General features: G+C 51.7%; 1 protein-coding gene across 1 annotated transcript; it reads right to left on the bottom strand.

Moving 5' to 3' along the window:
- Positions 1 to 5,829: 5,829 nt before the first annotated feature.
- Positions 5,830 to 7,674, bottom strand: FZD2 (frizzled class receptor 2). The gene has a single exon (XM_004432564.3). It carries the CDS (start codon positions 7,640 to 7,642, stop codon positions 5,945 to 5,947), a length of 1,698 nt encoding a protein of 565 aa, XP_004432621.1. The 5' UTR covers positions 7,643 to 7,674; the 3' UTR covers positions 5,830 to 5,944.
- Positions 7,675 to 22,996: the final 15,322 nt, after the last annotated feature.

The following is a 22,996-nucleotide window of genomic DNA, read 5'->3' as shown; positions in this document are numbered from 1 at the left end:
ATGCGATGTGCTGTGACAGGTGAGAACACAGTGTGGGGACGGGATTGGCCTGGGATACAGCTGTCTGCAGAGGGGCCACCTAACCTCAGGTAAGTTCTGAGGCACTAGTGGTTAACATCCAGGCTAAGGGAAGGGAAGGGCATTCAGGTCACAGTAACAGTATGTGCAAAGTCATGGAGCATGGTTGGTCTGAGAATGAGTTGTGGAGGCTAGCACCTAAGAGTGTAGCAAAGAGCAGTGGGAAATGAGACTGGAGACATAAGAGCCAGATGCAGATCTTGGAAAGCTTTATGTGCTGAGTGAGGAAGGGAGCTGGGACACTCCTCGGAGGCCTGGCAGGATTTTTAGCAAGGGAGTTACAAGCACAATCCCACACTCTGCCCCCTCCCCACCCACAGGACACTAAACCTAGTGCACATAATTCTCTACAAGCTACATCCCACCCCAGAGAGTTCCCAGGGAGGCCTAGACCTGGAGGGAAATGCTAATTGAGTCTGGGACACACCCAGTGCCACTTGGGAGCAGTGGCTGGGAATCCTCTCCCTCCCTCCCTCCCTCCCTCCTGCCCATGATTCCTGCTGTCCTCCAGCCCCACCCCTACCAACACCCCTACCACCACCCCCACCAGTATGGCCACCTCAGGCACACTCCCCCCTGTCACATTCTGGGTGAGGCCTGAGATGAGAATTAGGCACCCTCCCTTCCTAGATCCCTTCCCTGCCCACCCTCCGACTCCAACATCCTAAGCAGTTGCAGAGCCTGGCACACCCCAGGCCCCAGTCAGAGGAAGGAGAATAGGGAGACCGAGCTTCCTGGGAGAGCCGTGGCTCTAGGCTGTACCCTCCCCTCCCACTGGGCTGAGGCTGGTGATTAGCTGGGTTAATTATATCCAAGCCATTTCCGATTGGCACAAGCCCACCCACCCACAGAGCCTGCCCAGAAGGCGTGCAGACCTGGCCCAGGGTCAGGATGCCAGGGTGCCAGCTATCCTGGGAGGGGTCCTGACTCCTGCACTGGCCAAATGGAGGCTGGCTGTCCTCTCTTCTCCAGGACCTCCTCTCCTCCCCTCCCCCCAGGTCTTCTCATCACTTCCTACCCCATCCTCCTTTCTGCTTGTCCCCACACAAATCCGTTTCCCTCCCCCTCCTCCCTCCAGGTTTGGAAGGAAATCACGGGGCTCTGAGTTCCACACGAGGCCCCGACATAAACACTCTGATTGGGGCTAATTATAAGGGCCAGGTTGGGAGGCTTCAGAAAGCTTGGCTTTCAAACAAAGGGCCCAGGGCTCAGCCCCCAGCCCAGGCCGGCTCCTCTCCAGGCTTCATTAGGAATAAGCAGGGGTCCGGGCCATAGGCAGTCCTCAATGTCTATGAGCTTGTTCCACGTCTCAAGTCTCATCTCGTCCTTTCTCAGCTGCTTTCGCCTTGGCCCTTCCAGGCCTCAAATCCTAGGGCCTTACTGGATGGCGTGTCTGCAGTGAAGGGCATGGCAGCTGGGAAGGGGGCAGAACAGGAGGAGGGGGACGGCCAGGGGAAGCCAGCTGTGACAGCCCTAGCCCTAATTAGCCAGCTTCAAAGCCGGCTGGAGAGAGAGCCCGCCTGCGTGTGCGCCCTGCTCACTCAGGCGGGTAAGACATTTCTGTCCTAATCAGAGAGAGAGAGGGAGAAAACCACTGCCCCCCCCCCCCCCGCCCCCGCAGCCTCCAGACTGGAGCTGGCCCTCCGAGTCAGGTAGAAAAACTGGGAGCACAAGAAATTATTCTATTCTGTTAAACCTACCAGTAACAATAGGTCCAAAAGTCCTCAAGAAATGCACATCCTTTGATCCAGTGATTATATTTTTAGGAATTTGATAGTGCTACCATTTATTGAACTTCTACTACGTGCTGGCTCTGAACATGCATCATCTGATCTAACCTTCACAACGACCTTGCCAGACAGGTACTGTCACCTTTTTACAGATGAGGACTGGGGCTCAGAGGTTAGGAGTCTTCCACAAGGACTCATAGCTGGCACTGCCTCATGCCAAAGCCTGTGCTCTCCACACATGGTTTGCCCCTTTCTCCTTTTTTCCTCAACTATAAAAGTATTACACTTTCATTCCAATCAGCCGCATCTTGATAACTTGTTACCTGCAAGAGACAGGACCGAGTGCATAACCTGGTTTGCTGATGTTCCTGGTTTCGTAGGCCGGATGGTTTTTCCTCCTGACCACCCTTTCCGTAGCAGAGGTGATTAGAGACTGGGGGACACTGAGTCTGAGAAGGTAAAGGCTGCCCCTTGGAGAAGTGCAGATACCCAGTGATCAGGACTAGAAAATGTCTAAACCAGGGATTGGATAACTAGGTGGGAGGTGGGGTGGGGGATGGGGTGTGCACAGATAGATGGTTCATGAACCTCCTAAAGTTATATGCAAAATAGTGTGTTCACGAGGGTCTGGTCATTTTTTCCCAGGAGGTCCAAAGCTTTTTCAGGTTCTTGGAGGGGTCAGTGGCCTCCAGAAGTTTAAGGTTCATTTAGAGGTAAGGAGAAGGAAGGGACCCTACTACAGCAGGCAGCGATATTATCAAAGGGATGATGCCTTGGAAGTGGCAGGAGCTTGGGCTCTGCTCCCCCAGACATGTGCCCTATGGAACCCTGGACAGCATCTCCCCAATTCCAGAATCCACCCCAGATCTGGGACCCCAACACCCTCTTGGAGAGCTTTTTGGAATAATCCAGAAGTCGGCAGCTCCAGATCCCACTGATCCTCATTCTTTGGGGATATTCAGAAGAATTTTGTCTTGGAAAACTTTAGTGTCCTTTTCTGGGGCTGGCCCTTAAAGGACAAAGAGTTTGTAACTAATGGAATCGGTCTTCAGGAGGGGAACCTGGGGTGGGGGAAGGAAAAGCCAAAGACTGATCAAGGAGGGGAGAGTCTGGAGGAGAGAGGACCTCAACCTAGAGAACTAGCAGCATTGCTCCTTTGTGGGATGGGGTGATGGTGGGAAAGCAGGTAGAAAGCAGCTGTGGTCTGAGACCTGACCCAGGCCTGGAGGCCTCAGGTGAAGGGCTTTCCTTCTGGGCCCTTGACCCTCCACCAGAGCCCCACTCTTCCAGAGGGAGGCACCAATCCACTTACAAGGGGTAAACCTTTTCCTGCCTATAAGGCGAGCTAGAAATCTGCAAGAGCAGACCTAAAAGCCCATGTATTTAACAGAGTTTTCTAAACAAGGGAGTGGAGACCTCTCTCCAGATGAGGCAGTGAGCTCAAGTCATTTACCCTTGGGTCTCTGCTCCAGGGCACCTTCTCCCCTAAATCCCCTACACCATGAGCTTACATTTCCCTTCCTCCAAGAGTTGTTTCATTAGAGCAATGAGAGCAGCCAGGGAGGGTTTCCCACTACTTTTGGTAAGGTAATTCAGCCCTTGGCTAACCCCTTTGGAGAGAGATAGGGCATTTAGAAGACCTATCCTTTCCAAAAGAGGCAATTATCTCATTATCTATACTCCTCCTCCCACAGTAAAAGCTATTTTTTTCAGTTTTCTCGGGCCCTCTTCCCCTCTGTTGGCAGGAGACTTTGAGAGAGGGAGGTTGAGAAGACCAATCTTTACCAAAAGTCCCTCCCTCCCACCCCTACTCAGGAAAGGTTAAGATACTCATTGCCAGTTCACCATTTCTTCTGTGAGGGTCCAAAGCACAGGGCTGGGATCCTGGGGGTTAGAGGTGGGGGAGGCTCTTCCCCCATCAAGGACCAGCACTCCTCCACCCACTAGGCTCCATCCCAAACACTGGAATATCGCCCCCTCTCCCCATTCACAGGCTTTCGCCATTCTTTCCAAGAGAGACACTCACAATTTGTTCCTAATTTAACTCTTTCCTGCAGCACTGGCGGGGTTCCTCTAATATCTTGCAACAAATGGAGCTACAGGGCTGCTCCCCGCCTGCTTGTGATAGATGAGGGAATCTCATGTTGGGAGTTCATACACATCATCATTTGAAAAAAAGCTAGCTTTAACTTACATTGGCCACTGGCACAAATGATTTGGGGGAAGGTTATATATTTTGGGAAGGGGGCTCTGCTAAAATCCCCAGGCTTCATACAATTCCAAACAAAGCCCTACATATGACTTCAATTACCACCAAACATTTCCAGATCCCCTCCCCCAACATAAACTAACACATGCAAACACTTCGATGTAGGAGTTCTAACTTTCTTTCTCTCTTGCCCCAAAGACTGCCAACAAAGGGTGGTAAGGCACCATTTTCCCCATCACCATTTAGCTAAAAAAGCAATGTCTGGGCCAGGGAACATCTCCTCCACCCCACCCCCAACCAAGTAGGTTGGGGGAGAGGGAAGGAGGAGGTGTGGTTTGGTTAAACTAATAAAATGTTACAACCCTGTTAAATACAATTAAAGGGCTAGACCTCTAGAAGATAATTAAATGCACTTTATTATTATGATTATTAGCTTTTAATTTGCACTATTATCAAGAAACAGGAGATGGTGAAAAATTGAGTTATGTGGCATACTTGTTCCACTCCCACCCTTGGTCTTCAAAATCAATCCTCTGGAATTAAAATTCTAAAATATTCCAAATAGTTGAGGGAATTGATGTGTATTGGAAACTGCAATGCTCATACCAGCGTCAAAGATACTTTAAGAAGTCTTGACTTTTATTTGTGGGGGGGTAGGGGGAAGATAAGAAACATCTGTTATAAACATTCTATCGATCTTGTGATATAGAATGTCTTGTAAACATTCAACCCCACCCCCACAGTCACAAAGAGCCTGCCCAGAGCCTTCTTCCAAAGCAAGGATACCCACCTTTTTTTTTTCTTCCTGGGTAAGTTTGAAAAGAAACCAGTCTTTTGTCAAAGGAAACTAAAAGTCCCACCAGCCCATTCCTCCCCTCCCCTCCAACCCAAACCATTTTTATTGCTTTTTTGAAAAAAATAACCCCCCAACAACAAAAACCCATACATAACACACAAACCACCCCGCAAACTGCTAACCTGAACGGCAGAGAAGATACTCAGTTAGGGGGTGGGGTGGGGGGGACTGCAGGGGAAAGAAGGGGAGAGATTCAAGGGCATCTCCAAACCCCAACATTTGCGAGCTAAGGCTCCCCCTAAAAATGGAGGCAGTCACGATCGGTACTCAAGGTAGCATGTGTGTGGGGGAGTGTTTTTGTTTCAAAACACACTTCACACAGCACTTTCTGCCCACTCCAGGCGCTTGGGGCAGCGAGTTGAGAAGACAAGTCACAGAAAGATCTTCCTGCCTGCAGAGGAGTGGGGGCCATTCCACACACAATCTCCGCCCTCTCCCCATCACCCCACCCGTTGGTTTGGCTTTTTTTTTCCCACGTCTTCGTCTGTTGGGAGGGTTCCAAAGATCGAGTAAAGGAGACAGGACAAGTGAGGAGAGAAAGGGGGAAAATGAAATAAAACAAGAAGAATCCAAGACCTGTTCAAAAATAACCAACAGCTCCCACAGGCCCAGCGGCAGCGAGAAGGCTCACAAATTTGGCTTTAGAAGTTGAATTCAACAAACTCCCAACTCTGCACAGCCAACACCTCTTCTAGCAGGCCCAGCCCTGCCAAATCACCAAAAACTTCGAACCAAAGTAGCGGGTGGTGTTTGAAAGGGCACCGAAGAAAGAGATCCCCCGTAGCCAACCCCCCGCCCATTCCTCAGCCCTGGCACCCCTCGCTGCTCCTTTTTTTTTTTTTCCTTTTAAATAGAAAATATATAATTAAATTTACAAAGACTATTTACAGTTTTAATTACAAACCTGGTGGGGGTGTTGGGCAGAGTTCTCTTTAAAAAGCGACCTAAAAAAGAAATGGTTTCGATTGTTCTTTATTTAAAAAAATAAAATAAGGAGTCTGTAGGAGCCCCCCTGCGCGGAGGAAAGGTCGGTGCGGCCCGGGCCTGGGGACGCGGCGCAGGGGCGCCCCCTCACACGGTGGTCTCGCCGTGCCGGCTGTTGGTGAGACGGGTGTAGAACTTCCTCCAAGAGTGCAGCGTCTTGCCGGACCAAATCCAGAAGCCCGACGTGATGCCCACGATGAGCGTCATGAGGTATTTGATCATGTAGACGGTGAAGTCGGGCGACATGCGCGGCGTGTAGTGCGCCGGGCACGGGATGGCCAGGCTCTTGCAGTGCTGGCTCACCCACGAGCGCTCCCAGTGCTCTCGGAAGGCCTGCTCGTAGAAGTAGCAGGCGATGACGATGGTGGCGGGCACCGTGTAGAGCACCGAGAAGACGCCGATGCGCACCATGAGCCGCTCCAGCTTCTCCGTCTTGGTGCCGTCGTGCTTCATGATGGTACGGATGCGGAAAAGTGACACGAAACCCGCCAGGAGGAAGGACGTGCCTATGAACAGGTACACGAAGAGCGGCGCCAGCACGAAGCCCCGCAGCGGGTCCAGGCTGTTTAGGCCCACGAAGCACACGCCGCTCAGCAGGTCGCCGTCAATCTGGCCCATGGCCAGGATAGTGATGGTCTTGACCGCCGGCACAGCCCACGCTGCCAGGTGAAAGTACTGCGAGTTGGCCTCGATGGCCTCGTGGCCCCACTTCATGCCTGCCGCCAGGAACCAGGTAAGCGACAGGATGACCCACCAGATGGAACTGGCCATGCTGAAGAAGTACAGCATCATGAAGAGAATGGTGCAGCCCTCCTTCTTGGTGCCCTGTACCACCGTGCGGTAGCCGTCCTCGGAGAAGCGCTCGTTGCACACCACGCGCTCCTGGAGCACGAAGCCCGCGATGTAGGCCACCGAAACCATAGTGTAGCAGCCGGACAGAAAGATGATGGGCCGCTCCGGGTAGCGGAAGCGCTGCATGTCCACCAGGTACGTGGTGACGGTGAAAAAGGTGGAGGCGCAGCACAGCACCGACCAGGTGAGGATCCAGAGGCGCGCGAAGCGCGTCTCCTCCTGCGAGAAGAACATGGAGCCGTCGGGCCGCGCCGGCTCGCATGGCGCCGCGCAGTCGCGCTCGCCCAGGAACTTATAGCTGAGATAGGACGGCACCTTGAGGACGCGCGGGCAGTGGAAAGGGTGCTCCAGCGTGGCGTAGCGCGGGGGCGACCCGCCGCCGCCCGGGCCGCCCGGGGTGCCGCCAGCACCCGGCTGCAGGCCCGGCGGCGGCGCGGTGGTGAGTAGCGCGGGAGCGCCGTCCTCGGAATGGTTCTGGCCCACGCAGATCTGCTCCGCGCCGTGGCGCGGGAAGTGCTCGCAGCGCAGGCGCTCGGGCCACTGAAAACCGAACTTGTTCATGAGTGCCTCGCAGCCCTGGCGCGCGCGCTCGCAGATCGAGCGGCACGGCGGGATGGCCTGCTCCAGCACGGTGCACACGGGTGCGTACATGGAACACAGGAAGAAGCGCAGTTCGGGCGAGCACTGCACCTTCACCAACGGGTAGAACTGGTGCACCTCCAGGCCCGCGTCCTCCTGGTTCGTATGACCCAGAAGGTTGGGCATGATGGTCTGGTTGTAGGCGATGTCCGTGCACAGCGGGATGGAGATGGGCTGGCAGAAGCCGTGGTCCGGGATGGAGATGCCCTTCTCTCCGTGGAACTGGGCCGGCCCGGCAGCGGGTAGCAGCAGCAGCGGCAGCAGCAGGCGGGGCAGGGCGCTGCGGGGCCGCATGCTGGCCGCCGCCCCCCACCCGGCTCCCGGGAGCCCCCCGCCCCCAGCCCCGAGACCGCGCGCCTTCCCTGCCGCCGCCTCGCCGCGGCCGCCGCCTCCCGTGCCTCTTTGCAAACTTTGCTCGCGCCGCAGAGTTGGGGAGGCCGGGCGGGGGAGGGGGCGGCGCGCCTGCCCGCTAGCTCGCCGCGGTCGTACTGAGCCGCCGGAGACACCGCGCGCTGCTTGCCCTCTCTCCTCTTCTTCCTCCTCCTCTCGCCTCTCCCTTCTCCCCTCCCTTCTCCGCCCAGCGACTCCTTTGTGCCTTCCTCCAGCCCTCACCTCGGCCTCTCCGATCCCAATTAGTCGGTTTCAAGGGGGCCCCCGCCGGCGGCCCCGCCCTCTCCTCAGCCCCCCAAAAAAGGGATCCTTGAAACCGCCCCGTCGAGCTCTAAGCACTATCCCAAAATGTGCTCTCGGCCAATCAGATTTAAACCCGAGGACCAGCCCCGAGGGCTGGATTGGTCGACCGCAACATAATAAGATCAGAAACCAGATGCCAACAAAACTTTCCCCCCCTCCTTTTGCTTTTTAAAGAGACAAACTGTTATTATATTAAGGGCTGTTTGCCCAGCACGGGATTTCTCCGGAGTCGTGGCGGCGAGATCCGGAGACACACATTCCCCAGAACTGTGGCAGACCCAAGGCCCTCAACCCTGGATCACTTTTCTTTCGGGGGCCAAGGCGCTCTCCGGGGTAGGGCCTCTTTAAACCCTTGCCTCCGCCCCTGTTCCTCGAACCCCACCTAACCCAGTCCAATTTTGCAAGTGAAAAAATCTCAAGTTTAAAAATTAAAAAAGGAAGGGGGAAGACTTTTTAAAAACTAACAGTTTACAAAGACTTTTCTCTCAGTCCTTTCTCATGGAGTTCAGACAAAAGTTTCACTTCACCCTATTTGTAGACCCCAGGAGTTTGCCTCGCCCCTCCCCCTACACACACCCTTTAAATAACCCTCTGAAAAATGAGATCCTGTCTCTTTAAGAGGCTCTTAAAGGGGCCTGGACTCCGGGGCGTAATTGCCCCGTAGCGAGCACAAAGGAGCCTATTATGGTTCTTTGTGTTCGGTGGCACCTCAAAGTGAGAAAACTCAGGAACTCGGAGGCCCAGAGCTGGAGGGTTGGAGCGGGCGTGCGAGGGGGTGAGGTGAAGGAGAATGGCCGAGTGCTGTGGCTTCTCCCTCCCCCTTCTTCCGAGGCAAATCTTAATTATGCAAAGTAAAGTTTAGTTGCCATAACGAGAAGGTCTTAATCGAAGGTTAATGGTGGGGGGTGGGGGATGACGGGCAGTTTTGAGTGAAAAGATGACTCTCTTAGGCCGTTTGGGGGAATTTTCCTCCTCTCTCCCCACCTCTGCCTCCGCCCCGCTAAAAGCTTCCAGATACCGTCTCCAGAGAGAGAGGGGAGTTTTACCCAAATCTTAAGTGATTCCACACCAGAAGGGGGTAGTGTGTTTGGCAAGGGAGGAGGCTGGGGGGTTGTGGTGGATCATCCCCCTCATCTCTCACCTGGTTGGGGGTGGGTGGCGATGGCCAGCAGGGTTCCTGCTAGTTTAGAAGGTTTTCTTTTTTTCCCCATCTAGGATTTTAAATTTGAGAGGGAGGGTCTGGGGAGGAGAGGGGGAATTTGCATGTAAATCTCCTGGGCCTGGTACTGGATGATGGATCAATTATTTCTATTGTCTCTCCTGAGGGAAGGAGGGCACTTAAAAAGACGAAAGAAAATTGAGTTCAGAAAGCCCCTTTGCTTCTCAGTATGAGCCAAATCCTCCCTGCCTGGCGAGCTGTTTCCTACTCCAATCTAGAAGAGCAGAGCGTTGCTTTAAACACAAAAAACAAAACAAACAACAACAAAAAGAAATATAAGAGAAAAAGGAGTAGAGAGAAGGAAAGAAAATTCTAAGTAGATACAACGGATCCAGATTTGACAGGATTTGAATTTTTTTTTCTTGATTGAATGATATACAGATTTGCAGGTTCTTTACAAGTGAAAATGCTCCTTATCGTATCCCTCTCCTTATTGTAAGGAGAAGTTGCCTTTTCACTACATTAGGAAGAAAGTTTTCCTTCAAAATCAGGGGGCTGTGCCTCTGCTCTCCATCCCATTTCCATTCCACCCACTGCACCTTGGTCCCAGGGCGGTCTGGGGATGGGAAAGTTGTGCTCTCTAGCTCACTGGGGCCCAAACTAAGCCCTAAGGGCTACTCCTTCAGATCTCCCCACCTACTCTACCTCCAGGGCATCTTTAGAGCTGGTACCAAGCCTCTGAGCTGAGCAGTGAAGACCAAAATGAGTTAAGACAGGCTCCTACACTCCACTCAGGAAGCTCACAGTCTGATAGGAAATTGAGAGCAAATCTCCAGTGGAAATGCAGCATCTTCAATTTCCTTCTATGACAAATCTGTTTTCCTGCCCTAGGGCTGGGCTTGAGTGACAGTTATCCCTTCCCCAGCCACCCCCAAGGCAGAGGGGGAGCTGGAAAAAGGAAAGAAAAGACTTTCATTCGCTCAGTCAACTTTCAGTCCTTCAACATACTGATTGAGTCTTCTCATGATTTCCATCCACCGCGGTAGGTGCTGTGGGCAGTATACAGAAAAATGACAGCATCCCTGCCCTTCAAGGGTTTGCAGTATGGGCCAGCCCCAGCAGCCTAGTGGTTGGGTTCAGTGCACTCTGCTTGGGCGCCCGGCCCAGTTTCCGCGGGGTCTTATGCTACTTGTCTGTCAGTGGCCGTGCTGTGGCGGTGGCTCACATACAAAAAGAGGGAGATTGGCATTGGATGTGAGCTCAGGGCGAATATTCCTCAGCAAAAAAAAAAAGGAGTTCACAGTATCCCAGAAGAAAAGTGATTCTATGATGATCTTACATTTATCTAGCATTTTTACATGAAATAAAAAATCACATTATTTCATGATTACTGTTGCCCTTCATGTGAGGGACTTGCGTGAGGACAGGACCAAAACCTGCATCTTCAGACTGTGGGCTTGCCCACAGTGCTTTCCATTCCACCAACCTACCTTTTGACTACAGGAGACCTATAACTAAAGGAAGTTAACAGACTCTCAGTTTAAATGCTTCATGATGTCCTTTGATAGGTATAGCACATAGTTCTTTTTTTTTTTTTCGATTACCTTGAGCATTGACCTGAACCTGATCTCTAACTCTACCACTAACTATGTGGCCTTGGAACAGTCACTTCACTTCTTTGAACCTCAGTTTCCCCGTCTGCAAAGTGGGAATAAACCAGAATTTTAAAATATGAGACTACAGATGCAAAATAATTTCAGAGGGCTGGCCTCGTGGCTTAGCGGTTAAGTGCGCGCACTCCGCTACTGGCAGCCCGGGTTCGGATCCCGGGTGCGCAACGACGCACCACTTCTCCAGCCATGCTGAGGCCGTGTCCCACATACAGCAACTAGAAGGCTGTGCAACTATAACATACAACTATCTACTGGGGCTTTGGGTGAAAAAAAGGAGGAGGATTGGCAATAGATGTTAGCTCAGAGCCGGTCTTCCTCAGCAAAAAGAGGAAGATTAGCATGGATGTTAGCTCAGGGCTGATCTTCCTCACAAAAAATAATAATAATAATTTCAGAATGACAAAAATAAATTTCATAATCATCAAGCACCTTTCAAAACAAGAGGTTACATAAATTAAATATTCATTCAGAAAATATCCTTGGATATCCAGGCTAATTCCTACCATTTATTGAGCTCCTATGAAGCACTGCACATACATTATGTGTATGCCTACAAAGTAGGCACTGCACTGTGTTTATGGATGAAGAATCTGACCTTAGGTGAGATTTGGCAATTTTCTCAAGGTTACATAGTAAGTGGCAAAGCTGAGATTTAAACCCAGGACTACTTGGCTCTTAAAGCTGTTCTGTCTCCAACACCACACAGCCCCAATGTTTATAAGAATTGTGTGCTTTATGCACTTAACAAATATACACTGACCACCAGATCCAACCTCTGTTTCTGTGGAGCTCGTATTCTAGTGGGAGAGACCCACGTTCATCACACAGTCACTTAAATGAATGTAAAATTGCCCCAGGATCCAGTGCTATCAAGGGAAAGTCGATGATGCTGTGAGAGCATAATGGGGGAGGGAATCTGACTGAGTAGGGGAGGGCACTGGAGGCCTGTGTGGTTGGAGTGAGGAGTAAAATAGGATGACGTTAAGAGAGGCCAGCAGGTGTCAGACCATATGTGAGGTGCTAGGTGTAGAAATATGAACCCACAATCTCAAGGCAGGGATAGGCATTCCAGACAGAGGAAAGGGCGTGTGCAAGGGTGTGGTGGGGTGAAATAGAGTGAATGGGCAGGGAGCACAAGTATACAAGTATTTTGGCACTCTTAGAGGCCCACGTATACCTGGGAAAGTGAGGACAGAGGAGGTTTTAAATAAGCAGGGAACTTAGATACCGTGCAAACAATTTGGACTCCTGGAGATGGCAATACACTGGAGTGTTCAGGGAAGGGAAGTGGTCACACTTGTTTTAGATAGTGCATTTGGACAAGTGTGAGGAGCATGACTTCGCTGAGTCAGAGATCACAGTTAGGAATAGATTGCAAGAGACCGGGCAAGAGATGCTGAGGGCATGAACTGAGCCTTGGCAGTGTTAATAAAGAGAAGAGAGAATAAGGGAGGAGGCCAACCAAGGTTTCTGAGCTACATGCCCTGATGTCGTTAACCAGGCTAGGACATGCAGGGACAGGGTGGGTAATGCGCACAGTCAAGCCAGGCCAAGCCTACAACAGGTCCAAGGGAAGGTGTCCAGAAAACAGGTGGATATTCTAACCCAGTGCTCAGGAGGGAGCTCTGGACTAGATTTAGATCTGGTACCATTAGCCTAGGGTTGGAGCTATCTACATGGCTAAGATCACCTGGGGAAGGTGGATTTGGTGGGAAGACCAAAGCTTTGGGGATGCCAACATTTAAGGACCATGGGGCTGAGGAGGAGGGAGACTGAAAAGGAGTGGCCGGGCCAGGAGAGTGTCACAAGGCTTGTTTTTCCTGGTCTAGGAGCCTCAAATCAGAATTTTTATTTACCTGGTTTTGGTTGTGAGAATTAAATGAGATAGCATATGGCACTCACTTGACCTGCTGTTAGGCTAAAATTGGTAAATAATAGCTCTTATTTTTATCCAATAAATTATTGAGCACCTACTATATGCAAAGCAGACAAAGTCTTCAGAGACCCAGGCTCCAGCTTCAGGGAGATTATAGTCTAGGGGGCAACAATTTGGCAGCAAACTGGACCACTGTTTCTCCCTGGGAAAAATTTCTGGTTGGTCTTGGGCTCCTGCCGTGGGCTGGAAGCCAGCCTAGGTATCCCCAGTGCACAGTGTGAATGCCACTTCTCCCCCATGTCCCAGGGCACTACTATCAGTCATCTCTGGGCTTACAAATCTGATATCTGGGATAATTGTTGATTGCCCACTGTCTTTAGACACTACACACTCCATTCCATGAGATGCTCTGCTGGAGCAGAAATCTCAACCTGACAGGAGAGCAGAGCAAATAACTGGTGGAGAGGAAAGAAACCTGGTCTGGGGCACAGAATGTCTGGGCTGCAGGCTTGGCTCCACCCCACACCCGCTGAGTGGCCTTAGGCAAGTCATTTTTCCTTCCTTCGCTTCAGCTCCCTCATCTGTATAAGGGGATCATAAAAACATTTACTGATTTTACCTTTGGGACAGATGTAGGGAGCTGAGAGAAGAACATGTTTGGATCATTGAAACTGTCCTTCCTTGATGCCACCTGGACAAGGGGAAATGTGTGTGTGTTACAGATAAGTAAAGTGACAGCCAGTCAGCAATATCCAAGACACCATAGGCATGCTCAGAGAAAGCCCAGGAAACTCTCCCCAGCTAAGGAAACCTGGGGGACTCTGCAAAAATCCTCTTGTCTCTGGTCTTTCGCTTTGCCAAGGGGAAGAGTCTGGGTAATTGCATATGTCCCTGTCTCCTTGCTTCTTTCCTGTCAGAATCTTTTCCTTCTAGAGAAATCATCCTCTCTAGCAGAGTTATGGGTCCCCTCTTTGTTTCCTCAATCCTGGGTCAGTATTCTTTCCTTCCTGAAGCACTGAGGTCCCTCCATCTTAAAGGGGAATTGGTGTATGTATCTGTTTAGGAAGGAGAGGAGTGAGGAGAACATAATTTCAGATTTTATTCTTTGAGTAGCAAAAATAGTCTACTGTCAATGGGGTAGGTCCTAGACAGTCTGTGGAAAACAGGTGTGAGCCTTCAGAGAATTTGGTTGGTTATCCCCTCCCCCCACCCACCAAGTATTCCTCTGCTCTGTGAGAATCTCCCTTTTCCTCCTCTCTCCCTGAGTCTGGCCACCAAGACCTGGAATCTACCTTCAGATGAGATACCAAATTCCCTCTCCCTGAACTCCAGCTTCCACTCAGCTCTCAGGGAACCAGCCCTTAGAATAGAGAATAATTCAGCCTCAGAATAGTCAGGAGGGGGCCGGCCCCATGGCTTAGTGGTTAAGTGTGTGCGCTCTGCTGCTGGCGGCCCGGGTTCGGATCCCGGGCGCGTACTGACTCACTGCTCCGGCCATGCTGAGGCCGCGTCCCACATACAGCAACTAGAAGGATGTGCAGCTATGACATACAACTATCTACTGGGGCTTTGGGGGAAAAAATAAATAAATAAATAAAATTATAAAAAAAAAAAAAAGAATAGTCAGGAGGTCTAGGACTCCTGGAGCCCCACTCTCTGCCCTCTTGTAGGTCCACTTCAGTACACTTTACTCCACCCCCTGCCGAGTTCCAAGGCTGCCCCTGGCTCTGGGGACCGAGGGGGAGGGGGCCTTGGCAGAGTAAGCTCTTATCCCCTTTATCTCTCCAGCACCCTTCCCCAAGGTCTCCGGATGGCAAAACGGGCCATAAAAGGATTAAACTGATATAGCAGATGATCTATTAATTAAGGACTTTAATTAGCCCAGGCCTAGGCTGAACAAGAGCAAGGTGTGGGCTGCTCAGAGCAGACTGGGGAAAACAAAGCTGGAAAGTCAGTGCTGAGTTTGGTTAGTGAGGCTCTTGGGGGTGACTCTGCCTTTTTGGCCCATGAAATAAGCATCCCTGGGAATGAATGAGTCAGATATTTTGTCTTCTGGAATCTTCTAGAACCTAATGCAAAGAAGAGAGGAATGAGAGAGCCTGAATCATAGACTTGTAGATGTGGAGGGGTCCACATCTGGAGTGGTGAATGTGGAGGTGCTCACTGGGGAAGGAGGACCAAGACAGGTCTGCTGCCCGGTTGGTGCTCCCCTCCTGCTCCAGCAGAACACACGCTTGCATTCCTGGCTGCACCCCACTTCCTAACTTGCTTTTTCTTTTCCCTCTTTCTTTCCACTCTCCCTTCTCCCTTTCGCTTCTCCCAGAATTTCTCTCCTTTTCCTCCAGGCTGGGTCACCTCACCCCCTCCCTTTTCTCTTTCCTGTAACTTAAGCTGTTGTTGGGAGTTGGAGGAGCTGGGCTGGTTTGAAAGGAGGCCCCACTGCTTTTCAGGGAGGAATTGAAACCATGGAGCTGGGGGTGAGGGCAGGCAGAGGGGGAGGGGGGACTTGAGAAATCAAAGCGGCTGCAGCTCCATCTGGGAAACCAACTTTGATTTACTAGCAAGGACCTGGCTCTCCACCACCCCCCAGCCCTGCCCACTCCCCCTCCTTCCCTGGACTTTGCTTTGTGGTGATAACTGGGGGGTGCGGGGGCTGACTCCCTCTCCCAGCCTGAAAGCCTGTGCTTGTTCTGGGAGAACCAGCCTGGAGGTGGGGGAGGGAGACCCTGGTTAAGTGGGGGTGCAGATGCTTCTAAAGGGGCCCCAAGTGTCAGGAGCTGGGTGTGGGGGGGACCCCTGGGAAGGAGGAGAGCCCCTTAGCCCAGCAGCCTAGCCTTGCAGGCTGGGCACAAGCCCCTCCCCAGAGACATGGGGCTGGGCTGGGGGCACTGATGGGAGGAGACCAGAGCTCTTCATCTGCCTATGGCCTTTCCCTCAGAACTGGGGGCAAGAGCCAAGAAAAGAAAATGACTGAGAAAGAAAAGGAAAATCTATTGTAATAGATGATTTTGTGTGGAAATTCAGTGTGGGCTGTGGACGACACTGGGTCCCCGTGGGGACTCAAGGCCATTTTGGATGGCAGTACCACCTCTCTCCTCCCTTCCTCTCCAATCCCCTGTTTTACTTTTCTATTCTCTATCAAATCCTTAAACTCCTCAAGGTCTAAGGTGCTCTCTCAGGGAAACCCTGCAATCAAAATAGGGTCCCGAGAGTCCTGAACGCCGGTGCCAGGGTCGGAATAGAGAACAGAGTGAGTCACAACTGAAGGAAATGCTCGTGCATGTTGTTGACTGACCACCTAGTCCTCCTCATGGTGAGGGGGAGGGCTCTTAAATTCCCGGACTCCTGAGTTCCAGGCAGAGCCCCCTTCCCCTGCACCCCCACCTCACTGGTATTTTTCAGGGTTCAAGCATCCAACCTTCAGGACTAACTCTCAGGAAGGAGAGGAAGGGGCTGATCTGGCATGTGCTGCCCACAAATCGAAAATTTGGGGGCTCCTAGCACTATGTGGGGCTGCCACATCACAGCTCCTGGCCCCAGGACAATGTTATTTAAAGCCTAGAGTCCACATGCATCAGAATCATGGGAGAAGGGACACTGAGGCAGGAGTTGCCTATTAGAAATACAGATTCCTGGGGCCAGCCCAGTGACTTAGTGGTTAAGTTCACGTGCTCCACTTCGGTAGCCTGGGGTTCGCAGATTTGAATCCCGGGTGCAGACTGACACACCCCTCATCAAGCCATGCTGTGGCGGGGTCCCACATACAAAATGGAGGAAGATGGGCACAGATGTTAGCTCAAGGCTAATCTTCCTCACCAAAAAAAAAAGAAAAAGAAAAAGAAAGAAATACAGACTCCTGGGCCAGCCCTGGGGCCTAGTGGTTAAGTTTGGCATGCTCCACTTCAGCGGCCTGGGTTCGGTTCTCAGGCACGGGTGTACACCACTCATCAGCAGCCATGCTGTGGCTGCGACCCACATACAAAATAGAGGAAGACTGGTACAGATGTTAGCTCAGGGCAAATCTTCCTCAAGCAAAAAGAGGAAGATTGGCAACAAATCTTAGCTCAGGGTGAATCTTCCTCAGCAAAAAAAAAAAAAAAAAAAGAAATATAGATTCCTGGGCCCTCCCAATGATAGCAATTTATAATCCCCAAGTGATTCTTATGCATACTCTAGAGCTATGTGCTTTCCAGACCACTCAATTAACTTTCAGAGCCGTGGTTAATCTTGGCAGCTGCCCAGTCCTGCTCTGTCCCCTACTCCAAACTCATTCAACCGCCCTTCAAAATCTAATCCCAATGTCCCTTTCCAGCATTAACTTCTACTGCACTTTGTGGTGGACAAGAGGGACTGCATCCATTCCCACCTCCTCCTAGGTACCTTCCTGTACTGCAAAGGTTGCAAAGCCAGAAACCTCATCTCTCAGCCTCCCTTGCTGCTAGGCATTCATTTGAGATTTGGAAGGGGGAAGGGGGAAGGGAGATGAGGCCATGTTCTTGCTGCTCTGGCTCTTTCTGTTGGCAGACAAGCTCCTGGAATGGGGTTTTTCCTGCAGCAGCACCCTGTGTCCTGCACAGACACAGTGTTCAGTGTCTGTGACAGCAGTAGGAGCATGGCACTGAGTCCTATGGGGTGGTGGGGTTGCATCCTTGACCTTAGTTCCAGTGGCAGCCTCCTGATTCTCTGTGGCAGCTCCTACTGGAGGATCATTTCTGTGCCTTCATTATAATTTAACAATATAACAATTTTGCAAGTGCCTAATTCCTTGTTGTCTTAGCCTGCTTGGGCTGCCATAACAAAATACCATAGACTGAGTGGCTTAAACAACAGAAATTTATTGTCTCAGTTCTGGAGGCTAGAAGTCTAAGATCAGGGTGCCAGCATGGTTGGGTTCTGGTGAGGGCTCTCTTCCTGGCTTGCAGGCGGCTGCCTTCTCACTGTGTGCTCACATGACCTTTCCTTGGTATGTGCATTGTAGAAAGAGAACTCGCTCTCTCTTCCTCTTCTTCTAAAGCCACCAGGCCTATTGGATTAGCACTCTACCCTTATGACCTCAGTTAACCCTAATTACTTCCTAAAAGCCCTACTTCAAATACATTGGAGATTAGGGCTTCGACATGTGAATGTGGGGTGTACACAATTCAGTCCATAGCACCTGTATTAAATATCCTTCTGCATAAAGCACACAGAATGGTTTCTGTTTCTTGTACCAAATCCTGACTTTACCCACAAATTAGAGCAGAACACTTGGTACTTTCACACTCTATGTCCTTGTCCCAGTGGAGCTTTTTTTAGAATGCCCTTCTACCATTGTAAATCCTGTAAGGCCCCTTCTCTGTGGTGCTGCCCTGATACAATTCCCACCCTCCTTTCTCCGGGTCTGTGCTTATCTTACAGCATTTAGCATTTGGTATGTGTTATTTATGTATATCTAATTACCCCCCCCACTCTCAACAAGATAGTCTCTGAGGGCAGAGGCTGTATCTTAATTTTTGTGCACATTCTAGTGCCTATAATAGGTGGTGCTCAGTAAACATTTGTTAAGTGAATCAATGCCCTCTATAAGTAGGACAGGGCCTGAAGAACTCCCTAGGTTGGATAGTCTAGAGACTTAAGCATCCTGCCCTGGACACCCAGCCTGACTCCCTTACCCTGACCCCTCTGCCCACCTCTGGAACCCACACTTAGGGAGGGGAGAAGCTAAGCTCTGAGGGGGAGAAATGAGCAACCCCGGTTCCTATGGTCCAGGTTTCCAGCCTTCAGTTTTGACAAGATTATCCAGTTCCATTAAATGTGAAGCCACATTTAATGGCAAATATGTTCTGGTCCCCAATCTGAGAAGGCGTGAAGGGAAAAACAAATTTAACATCATGGGGAGAACCCATGAAGTGGACCCAGGAGACCAAGTGCTCAGGTCCTAGCCTTGGTACTTACTAGTTCACTGACCTTCAGTGAGTCATTTTGCTTCTCTGAGTATCAGTTTCTCCATCTGCAGAATGGGTACAATAAATCTGTCTTGTTCTCTTTGAAGCGAGGATTGAATGAGAAAATGGATTTATAGGGACAATTGCTTTGGGAAAGGAACCTTAGGGTGGTCACGCTGCTCTGTAACCTGGAAGCAGAATGTCAACCAGAGGTCACCCAGAGGCCTGAACAGAGGCACACTAGGCTGACCCACTAATGAGGCAGTGTGCGGGGGCAGAGCACTGGCCTCCACAGGCGGAAGGGGTTTGAATCTCCGCTCTCTACTTCCTTACTACATTCCCCTGGACAGGTGGCTCAAGTGCTCTGAAGCTCAGACTCGTTATCTTAAAAAGATGGGGATATTAATCTCTCTCAAAGGGTTGGGAGGATCAGATGAAGTGGTAAGTGAGCAGTAACTTCACTTAATGGACACTCAATACAAGTCTTTCGTATGTTTTCCCTCCTCTCCCTGGCTCAGGTGGAGGGAGCTGGAGAGGAGGTTTTCCAGGGACATTGGGGCAGGTGTCAGACTTCTAAGACCCTAGGCATTCAGGATGATGGCCCCCACCCCGCCCCCTGGTGGCTGGGTCACTCTGATTAACCCTTGAGGAATACTGTGGCCTGAGAGCTGGCAGTATAGAGGGACAAATATACCAATGCCGGGTTAAAGTCAAAATCTACAGGGGACATCAGTTGGGACAGAGTGACAAGGCCTCTTTGAAGCTGGGGCTGACCCAGTCACTCTTCACACATCGCTGTTTTGACACCCTCCCTAACTCTTCTAAACATCTCTAAGCATCCCAAAAGGAGAGAAACGGACTCATTAGGAAGCAGAGAAAGAGATTAGGACCTCAGCTGAGCCCTCTGAATATCTCCTTTTGTTGGGAAGGGCCTTAATGTTGAGGCAGCTTCTGGCGGGGACCCCAAGGATAGAATTGGGAGAGGCAGGTCCTGCCTTGTGGATGGGGGTCATTGGGAGGAGAAGAAAACACACTTCTCTCCTCTCTCCAGGAAGCTTTCCTTCCCTGCAGCTGGTGCCCCAAGGATCTCCCTGCACCCTGCTCCATCCCAGGCCCTTCCCTTAGAGAGAGCCTGCTGAGCTTGGAATGAGAAAAATCTGAACTACAAACAGACCTCCCAGAGGCACCCCCAACTCTCCTCTAACCACTCCAAGCCAGCAAAAGGCTGGCTTCCAGGAATGGAGACTGACTAAGAGGCAGGGCTGGGGTTTGGGCTATGGAGAAGGGGCCCCGGTGGGGGGACTTTTTCCTAGAGAGGCAGGGGAGGGAAAGATTGAGGGCAGGGTAGGGACTAGGCCATACAAGGACCATATTTTCCAAACCAAAAATCAGAACCAGTAAGAGTTTACTTGCAGAGGCCATGGGATTGAGGGGTTGAAGTCAAGCCTGCCCTAGAATAATCTAAGCTGTGAGGTCCCTACTCCAGGAGTGACAAAGCAGTCACCCAAATATAATCCAGGAGGAGAGAGAGAACCCAGTCAGTCCCCTTTCCCCTCAACCCTCTCTTTCCCTCTCCTTGGCCTTTCTCTCTGCCTATCTGAAACACTTAGTGGTGGTGGGTCAGGGAGGGTCTTATAGCCCCTCCAGGAGCCAGACTCTGGCAGTCCTCAGTCTGGGCTGCATAACTGAGTCTGAGAAGACTGTGAATGAGCCTTAAGGAGTTGGGGGCAGGGGCTGGAATCAGGAAAGATGGAGAGACCAGCCAAAAGGACCAAAGGCACAGAGCCAGAGGGGCCCCCCTCCTGCCTGCCACACTTCCCTAGACCCTGGCCTCCTGCCCACTGTCCCCCTAGCATCCCTGCCCCCACCTGGACCCAGCCTGGGGCTTTGATGTGAGTTAGCCAGGGCTGTCAGTGCCCACGGATGCCCAGGAAGTGTAGTAGAGGGGGCAACCCTGGGGAGGTGACCAGGGAGGAGAGGTCGCTGGAGCTGGAAGCTGCCTTAAGCACGATGACCTCTTTGCGGGGGCTGCTCTCCCCAGCTTGTATAACATAGCTCCTGCCAAGGGTGGTATAGAAAGGCACAGAGCCCACAGCGGCTGGGGAAGGCCGCTGAAAAGGCAGCTTAAGGGCTTCCTGCTGGGTGAGATGGATTAGGGGCCTGTGGGGAGGGAGCCAGGCAGTGAGAAAGGCACTGGCCCAAAGCCAGAGCCCCTTGGCCAAGGGCCCTCTGGGATCAGGAGCCCCTGGGTGTCCAGCAGGCGGGTGTCCGCAGTCTCCACCTGGCCTAGAGGCTGGGAGAATGGGGCCCCAGCCATGGCGACACACTGGGATGAGGAGATACCATGGGGTCCTCAAAATAGAGGGGGGAAGGAAGGGGAGGAGACATTCCTGGATGGACTAGCAAACTTCTGGTAGGAAAAGGGAGGTGGGAAAGAACTGACTTACCCAGCTATTTCACCTGTGTCTCCCTGCTGCCTCCCAGGGGGAAGGTTTCATCTCAGAGGTTCCCAGGGTGGGAAGGGAGTAGACAACCATTCCTACCCTTCAGCCAGCCCTCTGCTTCTCAGGGACCCCAGTGCAGAACAAAATGAAGGGGATTCACATGGTCCTTAAACTTCCATGCAAGCATAGATACAGGGGAAGAGCCCAGGTGGCCACCAGGACAAGCTGTGCAACTGAGAAACCCTGAGTGGTGCCTGGACTGTGACAGCCAGGGCTGGTTTCACTCTGGCCCTGGGCTCCATTGTCTCATCTATGAGATGGGCTCTCTGAGGCCACACTGTGGAGTGGAATGAGCACTGGGGGAAGAGTCAGGGGATCTGACTTTCTCTCTCTGAATTCTGGTTTCCTCATCAGTCAAATGTGGAGAAAAAAATCTGTTACACTTAGCATATTGTCAAGAGCTGACACGTATTCCGGAAATTGTAAAGTACTAGATGAATGTGGGGTACCAAGACATCATTATCTCTGGAGTGTGTATAAAGGATGGATGTTCCCAGGAAGGGGAGGGAACACATTGAGAATCAGGGACTGCCATGTGGGGTGCTTTGCATCTCTTTATATCTTCACAAGGACTTTAAGAACATAGTATTGTTGCCCCCATTTTATAGATGAGAAAACTGAGACTCATAAGGTTGTGTAATTTCTTGTCCAAGTTTATAAAAGCTCATAAAATGGGGCATCCTAATTAGAAGGCAAGACTGTCAGGTCTTTGAAAGGTTATGTGGCCCCAGGGTCTGGAAGCATTATTTCTATGTTCCTATGTTTAGCGGATTTCTCCAGAGGTTTGATTCCTTCTCCTCCCTGGTTGAGTCAGGCAGGAAGCAGGCTTAGATCCTCAAGACCCTATCCACTGCCCATAGTTCAAAAGGTTCAGAGGGTTGGCAAAGTGGATGAGGAAGCCTGAAAGGGGCCCAGCTGACCAGATAAGGTACACGTGGCCACTGGGGCCATTCTCTGGGGAGAAGGGACTCCAGCAATGGTACTTCAAGCTCAGGGCATCCCGGATCAGAGCTGCCCTGTCTCCCAACTCAGCTGGGCCAGCCCCCTTCTTTGTGCTCAGTTTTTTCCCACAGCCCAGCAAGGGGGGTGCTGGGATCCCAGGCCCACCCCCTCCTGCTGGGCAGCACCCCATCAAGCCCCACCATAAAAAGCCTGAGAGGGGAGGAGGAGGGGGGTGTTCTCACTCCGAGGAGGCCTCGGCACCCGTCTCCCTTTCTGGGGAACAAGCAGCTTGCTAATGGCTTGGGCCCCTTCCCCCCTTCCCTAGCCCCTGGCCCCAGCCCTGGCTCCCCCAGACAAAAAGCTGCTTTACATGAGAAGAGCAAGCTGGCCTGGCCCTACCCGGGCACTCAAAGAGGCGGTAGCCCCTGACGGCCGCGAGTTTGCCCCTTCCCCCACACCGAGGCCTCGTTTAGTTGCAATTAGCAATTCTTTGCAACCCACGGGGCTGAGGCGAGCGCCCTCACCTCCCAAACCCGGCCTCCCTTCCCCCTCCCCTCTCCTCCCTCCCCGGAGTCCCCTCCTCACTGCCCCACCCCCAGCTCTCCGCTAGTCCGTCGGCTTCCTAGGAGTTCTCCAAAGAAGGAAGCACACAGAGGGGCGGAACCAAGAGTGCCTTGGGGCGGGGCTGGGAGTGAAGCTGAGGTTACCCAGCGAGGGGACTCCTCCTCAACCCACACTGCCCCTTCCCTCCTCTCTTCCCACTTGCCACCCCGTCTCCAAATCAGGATTAGCTTTTGGATCCGTAGGAGGGGAGACATGGAAGGAAGAGAAGTTTTTAGAAAGAGATCTGAGGACGGGGAGAGAGGGTGAGCTGGTG

This window comes from Ceratotherium simum, chromosome 16 (genome assembly GCF_057802395.1).
Source record: "Ceratotherium simum simum isolate JZ-2026a chromosome 16, ASM5780239v1, whole genome shotgun sequence".
Classification (NCBI taxonomy): Eukaryota; Metazoa; Chordata; class Mammalia; order Perissodactyla; family Rhinocerotidae; genus Ceratotherium; species Ceratotherium simum.
The sequence above is the reverse complement of the archived record's forward strand: the minus strand, read 5'-3'. Positions and strand labels throughout refer to the sequence as shown.